The 12941-nt window shown below is 38.0% G+C and overlaps 1 protein-coding gene across 1 annotated transcript; it reads right to left on the bottom strand.

The window, feature by feature from the left end:
* Positions 1-415: 415 nt before the first annotated feature.
* LOC145766146 (succinate--CoA ligase [ADP-forming] subunit beta, mitochondrial-like) lies at positions 416-11111 on the bottom strand. The gene is made up of 11 exons (XM_082577803.1): positions 10989-11111; positions 10211-10367; positions 9872-9971; positions 9371-9539; positions 8530-8632; positions 4868-5032; positions 4056-4217; positions 2837-2979; positions 2315-2435; positions 1997-2085; positions 416-1686 (listed from the first exon to the last, which is right to left on the bottom strand). Exons 1-11 carry the CDS (start codon positions 11055-11057, stop codon positions 1612-1614), a joined length of 1353 nt encoding a protein of 450 aa, XP_082433929.1. The 5' UTR covers positions 11058-11111; the 3' UTR covers positions 416-1611.
* Positions 11112-12941: the final 1830 nt, after the last annotated feature.

Genomic DNA, 12941 nt, shown 5'->3' on the forward strand with positions numbered 1-12941 from the left:
GAGAATGCATGGTAGCCAGTTTTGGTTGTGCAGGAACACGGGAATAACTGAAACAAGCTCACCACTGTTCTAACTTCTAAATTATACAATTTCGAAAATACCAATTTATGTTTTAGTTGGTGCAATACGACCTAAACCAGCTACTGGCATGGCAACCAGCTACAGGCATGGCAACCAGCTACAGGCATGGCAACCAGCTACAGGTATGGCAACCAACTTCACAACGTTGGTTTATGTGAAGTTTACATCAAACAAACATTTTGCTGTTAATTCGTCAAGTATCACAGAAATAGGTCGACTTTTGTGCTCATCTTACAAGGAAAACAGTTTTCAATAAAACAGAGTTTTAAAGTAACTTAAGTCAAAACTTCGTCGTCAATCGAAGTGAATCTGCAGATACAACATCACCAGTCAACCCCGTACAGAACTTTTAATTAGAATTGAACTAAAATTACAAAACAAACCATTGTGACAACACAGTTCTCGTCTGTTGCAAAGCAGAACATCTCAAGTGCAACAGCTTTGTTTACAAAGCTTATATCGATTCAACGTAACTAGACGATATGTTGATGCAAAACTTTAAGTTAAATTACTCTGAAAGACAAAATGTTGCTCGAAAAACCAATCATTTTGCAAAGATCACTAATTGATCGACGTGTGTGTGTATTTGTGAGTCGAGAGCAGGTAGGAACAAAACCATTGAGAGGATAATTTAGTCCCGGCCCCAACAAGATCTACGGGCCCTAAATCAATACCCGGTTGTTACTTCAAGTTTCCGGGCCCATAAAATCATCCCAGGACAGGGTCCAAAAGTCCCCTACAGCCCTCCCCCTGTCATCGCTACTGGGGAGCAGTCTTGCATGCGATACTCGTCAGGAAGCAATAAAAAAGTGGCTTCTTTCACATTGATTCGACGCCTGTAGACGTTGAATCAATGTGAAAGGGTGACTTGCCCACAAACAATTCCTTTCTTTCTCACATCAGGTTTTTCTGAATCAAACAGAAGGATTCAGAAGAACGGGATTTCCAACTAGCCCAAGTTACCTGCCAATAGAAGAGAGGGTTGAGAAAAAGTGTTGCCAGATGTATTTCAAATTTTAAGCAGCAATTTTAACGTCGCCCAAAGCTTGTCAATTCAAAACTAGCTTACAATGTTTAATTGCACAAAACCAATCTAAACTAACTCATCATGCATGTAGGAAATCTCAATGTACGTCTGAAGTGCTGAAGCCTGTAATATGTGTTCATGTGAGCTTCGCATGAACGTAAATTTAAGCACAATATTGAGCTTTGATGAGCAGTAAACAAATCGATTTGGACAAATAGTGGAACAGTTTTTAACAGACAAGTCTTGAGGAAATTTTGTAACCACTGCAGTAAACATTTCGGGCAGAAATTCTAACAAACATCTGGCAACACTTAAATTTACCACACCTTCTTTTGGTAGATAGTTGTACATCCCGTACTTCTAGGAATCCCTGGTCAAACCTGAGGTTGCTGATGTTGGACTAAGTTCACCACATTGTGGTCAGTATAAAAGAATCGATTTTTCACGGCAATTGTGCGCACAGCAATAAAAATATAAAGAAATTTTTGTATTTTGAAGGAGGTTTAAATCGGAAGTTCAAATTTGACGTCAACCGAAGCTTCCCGAGCGAGTCCGACAATGTCCGAAAGTTTGACAGTCTGCAACGAAAAAGTAAGCTTAAACAACGTCAGTACGAATTGGTTCACTAGCGCCATTCCAGTAAAACACATGCTTAAAAAGAGAATAATTTGTCATCGATGATGACGTCATATTGAGTTTGGCGTTAAATTGACTCCACAACAAAGCCAACTGTTTCGCATCAAAGGTGCAGCTACTGCATGGAAATAAGCAGTCTGCCATTGCAGAGGATCGAACCAGGCACTCACTGATCAATAAATAACAACGCAAGTTGCATTCCATACAATCTTTTAGCATCAAATGTCGCTATCACAACAAACACCAACTTACCATCTTAGCCGCTTCGTTCAAACTGTCGCAGGTTAATATCTTCATAGGAGATTGTGCGATTAAAGCTTTGGCGTCTTCAACTTTTGTACCTGAGCAAAGAAAGCTCTGATCAGGAGAGCCCGTTATAACCGCACTGATGATGATTATGTGCCTAATCAAGGATTAGTAATCATCGTCCAGCCTTCGCATCCGTTGGTTAATCTTAATTCTATTATGATTTTAAAACTTTAATTTTGGTTTTTATTGTTATGTTGCTATTTGCCCGCGCTATAGTCGCTGAATAATCGCGCGCGTTTGCCACAACCAACCATCACCGACCTTGCAATCTGACGATGATTGGAATCTTTAAATCAAGCTGTTCCGCCGCCTGAATGATCCCCTGAGCGATGACGTCACATCTCATGATGCCACCGAAAATGTTGACTAGGATGGAGTTGACCTGGAACGGTGGAAGTTGGTTGGCTAGTAGTTCCCAGACAGCAAATCAATCGTTTTTTACATTGATTCAACGTCTGTAGACGTAAGGAGTCGTATATTTTCGCCCGACTCCACATGCCTGTGTTTGTGGGCTTCATTATTGCAAACAATTAATCCGAGCACTAAGCAATCTTTGTATTGATTGGAGAGTAAAAACTCTACAGCGACAGCATCAAATACTTGTTACAGACTATAAGACTATAAGTTGTCTAATTGCGTTGCTCGTCAGTCTTTACAAAACAGCATCGGTCAAACAAAACGTTTCATGCAGACATGAAAACCTTTTGTAACAATTCCCAACCTCAGCAACATGATGATATTTATTCTTATTTCACAAAACTTGAAAACTCCAGCGATGCTTACATGAGGGTCAGCAGTGATGAGTTTGAACGCTTCCGTGACTTGGTCTGCGGTGGCTCCTCCACCAACATCCAGGAAGTTGGCAGGAGATCCTCCGTGGAGCTTGATGATGTCCATGGTCGCCATGGCGAGTCCCGCCCCGTTCACTGAGAAACAAAAGTAGAAACATGAAAGTCACGTCAACAACTCAATACGCATCCACTCTACCATGAGGTTGAAGATACAGCGATGATGGTTCAACTCCTCAGGGGAGCGGTAGTTCAAGCACGTTCAGAAGCACCCAGTGGATGAAATAATTCACAGACAACACTTCAACAATCGGAAACTTCATTCTGCCAATCTCGGTGACTGGGCCTGCGTCACTGGTTCAAAGCCTATACAAGTATGCCAGAGTGCAAAGATTAAGCTTTCAAAGAGCTTCTTCCAAGCCCAGCAATCGGCAATGCGGAATACCATCCTACTGGATCCAAGGGTGATCTGGAGCCAATGTTTTTCCATGGCAGCCAACCTAACAGAAGTTGTCGTAACCGGTATACGGAACATCGGGAAATACACTGAAATGATTGATGAAAGAACTTCCTACAGATTTTACAGAAGAATGATCGAAGATAATTTCCTGGTGACAAAATCAACTGGAATCACTGCCATACTGCAAATAGATGTTTGTATAAATGATAATCTATTTGCTCTATTACATCAGGTCGCCTACAAAACTTCGGACATATCTGCAACCAACATACGACTTCTCATTATTGATTGAAGAAGAACTAATGAAAGATAATAGTGATGAATAGTTATATAGTGAAGGACGAGACCTGTTTTGGCGAAAAAGCAAAACTTTCACACAATGACATGCGCTTCGACAAGCTCGTTACCAATTATCATGAACACAAATGGATGCAACATAAATTTGCTTTTGTTTGAACAAGAGGCCATCACTTCATTGATTGCCGAGTGGTGTCCGTTCAGTGCGCAGCTGTGTTATCACAAATTGACAATCGAAAGGTAACGCGTTCGATTCTGTCCAAGAAAGCAGAACAATTATCTTTGAGCAAGACACAGAACACACTCAATGTCACCTAACCAACTTTCTTGTGAAAAAACATTTCCACAAAACAAATACTTTCTCATCAGTCGGCTGTAGTAACAATGGACTGGAGAGCGATACGCGCGTGTTTCAAACAAACGATAAACTTTAGAACAAGCACAAGTAGATGCTGACCTAAGCAGCCAATGTTCCCGTCGAGTCCGATGTAGTTGATGTCCGACTTGGCCGCTTGCACATCCCTCTCGTCTTCCTGCGACCAGTCGCGCTGGTCGAATATCTCCTTCTGTCGGTGCGCCGCGTTGTCGTCAAAGTTGAACTTGGCGTCCATGCACACGACTGCCAACAACGTTTGTGACGTCATATGTCATTATTTACAACAAAACAGGGAAAAGACGAACTAACGGAGGGGCTCCGGTCACCAAAAGATCAGACAATAATTTTTTATAAGCTGAGTGAATTGACCAGATCTGAAAATACAAATTTCTAAACTTGAATGGCAGACGGGCAGTCCATTGAAAAGGATGCCTATAGGGCTGCTGGGGTACGGTACGCAAAAAATATAATGATTACCTTGATTATACTTTCGCAAACATTAATGTTCCCCGCTTCTCATGCGCAGGTCACATCAACCCTGTCTTCAATAACAAGCTACAGAGGTGGGTTATCACTATTCGTGCAGATATGTTTCAGAGCGAGAGAGTACATGGAAACAATGATTTCTATGAAGGCTTCGTGCAAATGTCTACAATGCCTTCTCGTTCTGTTCATATCCATCTTGGATGAAATGAAAATGACAAGCTAATAACCATATATTTGACCATCATGTCATCAAGTACTGATCATCACGTCATCAAGTTCTGATCATCAAGTACTGATCATCGCGTCATCAAGTACTGACCACCACGTCAGCAAGTACTGATCATCGCGTCATCAAGTACAGACCATCACATCGTCACGTACTGACCATCACGTCACCAAGTACTCACCATCACCGTTGGCATCCTCACACATCGGATTGATCTCGATCAGCGTCGCATCCTTGTCAATGAAGAGGTTGTACATCTTGACGATGTAGTCCGCAGCTTGCTTCCTGTTCCCCTCAGAGAATCCCATCTTGGTAGCCATAGAAGTTGCTTGTTCTTCGGTTATCCCTGGAACGTTTCATTGCAAATCAATAAAAATAAATTGAAAATTAGTGCCAATCATAACCAATATCTTCATCAGCTCAAAAGACGTTAAAATTACCTGATCAGTTTAATGAGGAGGAAGATACAGTAAAACTTCAGAGATGATTGAAATAAGGAGATTTAAGTCAAACACTACTACCTCGATTCGGTTGATTGATTTTCAAGGTATGTCGGATATGTATTAGGGTGTTACATTTTTTTACAACTTAGGGCAAAATCTTTCAATATATCATTTATTTGATGGGTTTTTGCACAAAAACTAGTTAGCACAAAAAATAAATTAAAAATATTTATATTTTGAGGTTCCACGCTCTATGGGTAATATTGGATAAAATTTAAAAAATTCAAAAAAATGCAGGATTTTTATGCCTGCTATTTTTTGGATTTATTCATGTGTATTAACTTTTTTTTCAGCAAAAAGGCTCTAAAAACCATAGTTTATGAAATCAAGTTGTTGTGTACTTATCTGGCAACCTAGAATATGAAATGATATCTTCACGCGTCACTAGAAATCAGACTAAAATCTTGGATTGCGTTGGTTATCCAACTGAGTTACCGCAGCTTCAACTTCCTACTAATGGTGATGTAGCAAGAGCTTTTTTTTGGTTAAGAAATAAAATAATGCTTGATCAAAATACTGAAAAAATTCCTACATTTGTTGAAATAAAGACATTGTTAGTACAAAATATCATTCAGTTGTGGGGAAAAGCTGGTCTGCCACATGTTAACATTGATCGTGTAACTCAAATGACAAAAGAACTTTTTGATCAGGTGAAAAAACATCAAGCTCAGCCATTATCTCGTCTAAACTCCCCAGCATATTTAATGAAAGTAGCTGCATTTCAGAGTAAACTTGAGAACTTATTTGATGTGAGTTCCTGTAAGTGCAAAATAACAGTTGAGCAGCAATGGCACAAGAAAACAGTATGCAAATGTGATTTTGAAAGGCGCATTCCAGTGCTAGAAGCAGGGTTTTTAATTGATCAGATAAATAGGAGAATACAAGTGATTGGTGGTTTAGATATTCAGGAAACTGAAGCTAATATGAGAAGAATTAGCAAATACAGCTGTAGAAACAATAGACCAGAACCATGTAGAATTCTTTATGGACAATCAATACAGGTAAGCAGTTCAGCATTTGATGAAACCTAGTCAAATAGTGATGATAATTATGAAATGGAAGGTGCAGAAATCCAAGTTGAAGAAGATGAGGCTGGGCCATCTAAGCGTACAAAAAGGTTAAGTATTGTTAGCACAGATAACTGTATTATGGCGGATAAAAAACTGGCTTCAAACCGTTTATCATCATCACTATTGAACTCAGCTGCTGAAATATTTGGACATCCAGAAGCAAAACGATCCCATGTTACAGTTTATCGGCATAAGTTGGCGCTGAGGAACACGCTGCTTGGTGAAGTAGAAGAAAAAATGATTAATGCTGTATACTATCAGCTATGCTTTGATGGAAAGCGAATATTCAACAGAGAAAGACTAGTATGTTTGGCCAATTTCACTGATGAAGAAATCTTCATAGCTCTTAAAACTTTTAGAAGAAGTAAGAGTGTTACCGGGGAAGCTTGCGTTTTGGCAATAAAGGAGTTGATCCAACCCAGCTTTTTCAAGAAGATTCTATGTGTTATTACAGATACAACATCTCTTAACACAGGACACAGGCGTGAAATTTGTGCAAGAATTTTACAGCATGTTAATACAGAGTATGAGCATGATGTGATGTTATTGGAATGCTTATTTCACATAGTCGAATTGTATTTGGGAGATGTTATTAAAGCTCTTGATGGCGATACAACATCACCGGAGTTATTGCAGCATGGATCGGTTTTTAACTTTATTTCGAAGATTTCAAAACATCATCTTCTAGCTAATAATTTGACCACCCCTAATTTAAAACCAACTACAAAAAGTCAACAGATTTTATCTGACTTTTTGGATGCTGAGTCCACTAAACCTGCTTGCAAGAAATCAATTCGAGATGATCAAGCAGTTTTACTAGCATTGGCTTGCAATACATTCAGACAAGTTCCAAGTTCTTTCCAAAAATATTTATTTTACAAGCAGGAGACAGTGGGACATGCAAGATGGCAAACAACTGCAAAAGGGTATTTGGGCATTTTATCATTTTGTCCATTTCAGTTGAATTCCTCGCAACATGTTGTTCTGAACCAAATTTCCCAATTTATTGTTGATGTCTACACTCCAATGTCTTGTTCCATTTTTAAAAGACCCAGTGCGGTTGAAGGACCAGCCTTAATGCTTCTGGCAAGAGATTTAATGCGAGTCGGATGCTAATATTGTTAAATATGCGAAATCTTGCTTCATTCGCCATTCGGTTCTTTGGCTTTCTCCTAAAAATGTTGCCATCTCTTGCCATTCAACAAAACCACCACTCACTTTAAATCAAATTAAAGACATAGCCTATATATCAGTGCCAGCTGTTGATACAAGAAAACTTGTATGGTCAGCTAGACCCCTCAAAGCTTTCTTTGATATCACCAGTAAATGTTCTCCTTGTATTTCATTGGGTGACGGAGGAATATGGCAAAGTTTCAAAAGTAACCAAATGCCAAATGACAGACTGATTGGAAATGTTAAGAAATGCTTGGAGGAAAAGAAAATCAAGGATAGCAATGATGACATGAGTGACGAAAAACTGAAAAAGATTGATACAGCGATCAGAGGATATGTTACTTGCATGACCACCAGTCTCGAATATCTGTAGAACACTTGATTTTTTTGTAATATTTTGTATATATATTTAAAATATACATATACACTAGTGAATTGTGGACTATGAGAGTTTGATATTATTTAATAATACAGTGCACGTATTTTTAGTTGGCAGGAGGCGGGCAAGGGGGGGGGGGGCGTGGCCCCCCCTGGAATTTGAATAATCAATATGATTGTGAAACGTACTATTTCAATAAGAAATGCCCCAAATTTTCCACTTAGCCATGACCAGAGGTGTAAAGTAACAAAAGTAATTCTACTTATGTAGCTTACCCAAGTGGCGCCCCCCTAAAAATGTCAAAATTACAAAAACGCCCCCCCCCTTAAAAAAATTTTGCTGACGTCCTTGCATGTATTAGCCCATGTCTATGTTTCTTACCAGGACAGATTCAATAACATTACTTATACTGTTACTGTGTTGTTCATATGATAAAATCGCCAATATCGGGTGAATCGTTAATGCAAGTGTGGAACCTCAAAATATTATTTTAAGTGAAAAATAGTTTGACATAGTTTGTTTGAGTGCATTTCCCACCAAACAAACACTATATTGTAGTAGGTTTGAAAAAATGTAACACCCTAATATGTATCTGTTATAAATGTCACTCAGTATGAAAAATTATTCAAACAGATTGTTAATAAAAAATGTTCTTAACAGAAAATTAAATACTACTGAACAAACATCGTTTGTTTTGTAATAATAAAACATTTGTAACCTTTATTGATATCAACATATTCTTTGATAATGGCGTCAGGAGTCTTTTCTGCGACGGCTTCTATGTCCATCCCACCCTGTGAGCTGCCGATCAATACAGGTCCCTGGAAAGAAAGGGAAGCTTTGTAGTTTGTTAGAGGCCAGTTCAGAAACATAAACTTGTTCTATATCAAGCTGCATAGTGGACAAAAGTGTATTGACTTACGGTGCTGAAAGTTGGACTCTAACAAAATGTGCGGAGAATCGCCTCCATGGCTACTACACAAGACTTCCAAGAAAGGCACTCAACAATCAACATTAGCTGGAAACAACACGTCGCAAATAAAAACCTTTATGGTGGCCTTCCACCTTTTACTGAGACAATCAGAAGACGAAGATTACAGCTGGCAGGTCACTGTTTTAGATGCCAACAGAAAATTAGTAATATTCTACTTTGGGAACCAAACTATGGCATTAGGAAAGGAGTCGACAGGCAAAAAACTTTCCTTATCAGTTAGAACAGGACATCAGAGTGCAGAAGCATAAACTGTCGAATTTGATGATGGACAGGGATGCTTCAAGAAACTATGTTGATGGTGTCCGGGTATGCCCGAATGGACGATAATGATAATGAAATCATTATAATAAACATTAATTAAATTCAATAATTATTATCAATTGCAATGATTCCAAAATGGCATGTGACATGCAAAACATGGTTTTGGTCAGCCTATAAATCGTTTTAGAGTCAGCCTCTTAAATCTATCTGCAATCTGCATGGGCTACATTCACTTCATATTCCAAATCTTACAAATTGGATAAAAAAAAAAAAATTAATTCAAAGCAATTTTGCACACACTCACAAATAATTTAGTTCCTCTTTCCATAGTGATAGCAAAATAATATTCTCGACGTAAATATTTCCTCTCTACTACCAAGACTTTGGTGCATAGAATTCCTTTGTCACCAGTTTGCTTCGTCACCAACCGACTCCCTAACATTTGGCTTGCAATCTCTTTTGCCTCTTCAGGGCTGCGGTAAAGAATGAAATTTAAAAACACAATAATGGATTATTCGCACTAGCATTTTACAAATATTAACTTCACAATGGTTAATTTACACAAATACAACAGAGTTCTTTACAGTTTAGGCTGATCTGCAGAATAAGAAACAGTTTCTTGAACCAAGCATAAAAGTTGCACAGGCAAGGAATAATTTCAAATGAAGCACATTATCGAGAGAATTGCAAATATAACCGAGTTAACAGGATGAACTAATTGTAAACTAAATAGATAAAATATCCGGCTTTTGGCAATAGGGTATAAGATTTAAAAACAACAAATCAGTGATAAAGTTGTACAAACGAGTAAACTATTTTGACGCCTCCCTGGAGTCCACTTTCAAATTGACCTTTCCCACGACCTCCAGCCAACACCTGAGCTTTTACAACGGAATCTTTGGTTGCTGTGGACAAATAAAAACCTATAAGGTATTGGATACCTTGCTGCATTATATAAAGTAGCCTGCTTTTATGATAATACTTTAAAACAAGCCACACAAAAATGTTTTCTATAAATTGTACAGAATGGCAATGGATTCAGTCAATGAATGTGTCTCAGAATATTTTGAAAAAGAACAATTGACAAAGATTTATTCAAAAAACTAAAATGAATTTTTAAAAAGATTTTAAGAAGTAAACTCACGAAGATTTTTTGCTATATCATATACTTCCTGAGGGGTTGTTGCCACTCCCCCATCTGGAACACTAATTCCAGCTTTCCGTAAGAGTCCAAGACTTAAGTATTCATGAATATTGAGGTTTCGGGTTTGTTGTTTAAAGACTGTGCTTCTTGACACAATCTATGACAAAACAATGACAGGAGGTCACATCATCTACTTATACAAATCATAACAAGTGAAATTCCAAAATAGCATTACAAAACACAACTCCGCCTTCTATACTGTGCAGGGGAGAAACACAAATCGCACCAACGTTATTATCTACGATATGAGAAATGGTTGCAAGCTAAGTTTTTTTCGGTCATTGATCGATTTTTTACAAAAATGTCTGAAAAAAGTATAGTCAATAGTCAAAATGTCTGAAAAAATATTTAGTCAATTCGGTCAAAATGTCCAAAAAAAACAACGTTTCTCAGCGAAACTTAATGTTGTACGGTAGCTAGTCAGAAAGTGCAAATATTGGTTTTTATCAGCTACTTGAAAGGATATATTTTCATCAGAAAAAATGACCAAAATAAATAAGACAATGACCAAATTTTTTAAAGTCATTTCGGACAAATGATCGAAAAGTCTCAGCAAAAAACAAACCCAGGTTGCAAACTTGTGCCAAAATCAAAGTACTGTAGTTGCTTGTTCGTGTAAAGAAATTTGTATCAAACAAATGCATGTTAAGTGAAAGCGAAGACAAAACATCAATCACATTTTACAATTAAATAGTAAATTGACTCACCAAAGGCTTACCTTTAATGCATTGCTTACATGATGAATACTTTGATGTTTTGCAAAAATCCGTTGAACAACGGATGCCATGCTAATTAAAAAGTGTGTTTTATTCCTAGTCAAGATGGACTAGGCCTAGCTTCTGCATAAATAATAGCAATATTCATTAGCCTACTTAGTACTGTATCAGTTCAAGTTGTCTCCAAACATGCTTTGAGGACATCATGCTTTTGAGGCAATTATCCCTTTGCCACTAGAGCTTAAAGCTTGCTTTTAGTTTTAGGTGCTTCTTTAACTAAAAACTAGCTTAACAACCTCATAAACAAACTTGTCTTTCACTACGTTGATCTACGTGGTGTACTCATAGAGTAGCTGTGCATATGAAGTCCTATAAAACCTCGGTTTAACACAGGTTAGATGTACTTACTTTGGCAAGCTTGATTCAAGTTTGAAGCAGCTCTTTCATTGATTGTGTTGTTTCAATGATTCCAGTTGTCTCTTGCATTGCACATTTAATAGTACCGGTACTTCATGGTGTCACCACTCACCACGAGCACCCAACAAAATCATAATCATTTCATTTTAAGTTTTTAGAATGAAGGTCGTTTTACTGGGTTAATTACTTTCAAATGTTTTAAGTTTTACAGTTAAGTTTGACATTAAGAATTTTTAAAGTGATTTTAGTACACTAATAAGGTTTTTGGCTATGTTTTGATGAATGAAATTGCATGCAATCTTCATCACTCTGTCAACTTTTATTTTAGAGTAGTTTTTCACTAATGAGTGAGTTTGGTGGCTATGCAAATTGGGTGCTGACCACATCATCAACGATTGCACTGTTGTTGGACCGTTGGTGTATACGTACTACGTAGTTGGGTAGAAAAGGGTGCAACCTAGTTCGTACCTTGAACCATTCGTACAGTCAGTTCGTACCCTGAAAAGATCGAGAGAAAAAATTAAGAAAAGCCGAAGTCGCTGATCGCAGTTTAATAACACAACGCCGAAGTCGCTGATCGGAGTTTCCCCAAACAATTTGAAACAAACTCAAGAGTTAGGGTTAGCAGAAATGGCAGAAAAATGTTTGCGGAAACTGCGATCAGCGAGGGTTAGGTTCAGAGCATAGATTACTCTATGGTTAGAGTTAGGGTAAGCCATGGATCACTGAATTAGATTTTTAATTCTTTTAATTAGATTTTTAATTCTTATTTTTAATTTTTATTAATTTCTAATTCCGTGATCCATGGGTAAGCGGAAACTGCGTTTAACGGAAACTACGATCATCGAGGGTTAGAGCATAGATTACTCTATGGTTAAGGTAAAGGTTAGCGGAAACTGCGATCAGTGAGGGTTAGGGTTAGAGCATCGATTACTCTATGGTTAGAATTAGGGTAAGGGTTAGCAGAAACTGCGGAAAAATGTTTGCGGAAACTGCAATCAGCGAAGGTTAAGGTTAGAGCATAGATTACTCTATGGTTAGGGTTAGCGGAAACTGCAGAAAAATGTTTGCGGAAACTGCGATCAGCGGACTTCGGCTTTGAGCTGATTTTTCTCACGATCTTTTCAGGGAGAAAATTTTAAAATGATTGTGGAAACTGCGATCAGCGACTTTGGCTTTTTTAATTTTTTCTCTCGATCTTTTCAAGGTACGAACTGAGGGTACGAACTGTTCATAGTACGAACTAGGTTGCATCCGTGCAAATTGATGATATCAAGAAGTTACTGATTTGTACAGAAAGCATTTGGCAACCAGATGGCCTTTATGATACAGTATTTTTTATTTGAGATTTGACTTAAAGGTTGATGTACCGATAATTCTAGTTTAAATCTCGATTCAGTAGACCTCGGTTTTGAATGGAAGAAATGTTTGGTGATGGTATGACAGGTCTGCCTAAAGCAATAGGAACACTTAGAATACTGTAGTTTGCAAGCACCCTGAATGTATAATTCCATAATCCTTCAGTAGCAGCCTTGACA

This window comes from Aplidium turbinatum, chromosome 3, assembly GCF_918807975.1.
Source record: "Aplidium turbinatum chromosome 3, kaAplTurb1.1, whole genome shotgun sequence".
Classification (NCBI taxonomy): domain Eukaryota; kingdom Metazoa; phylum Chordata; class Ascidiacea; order Aplousobranchia; family Polyclinidae; genus Aplidium; species Aplidium turbinatum.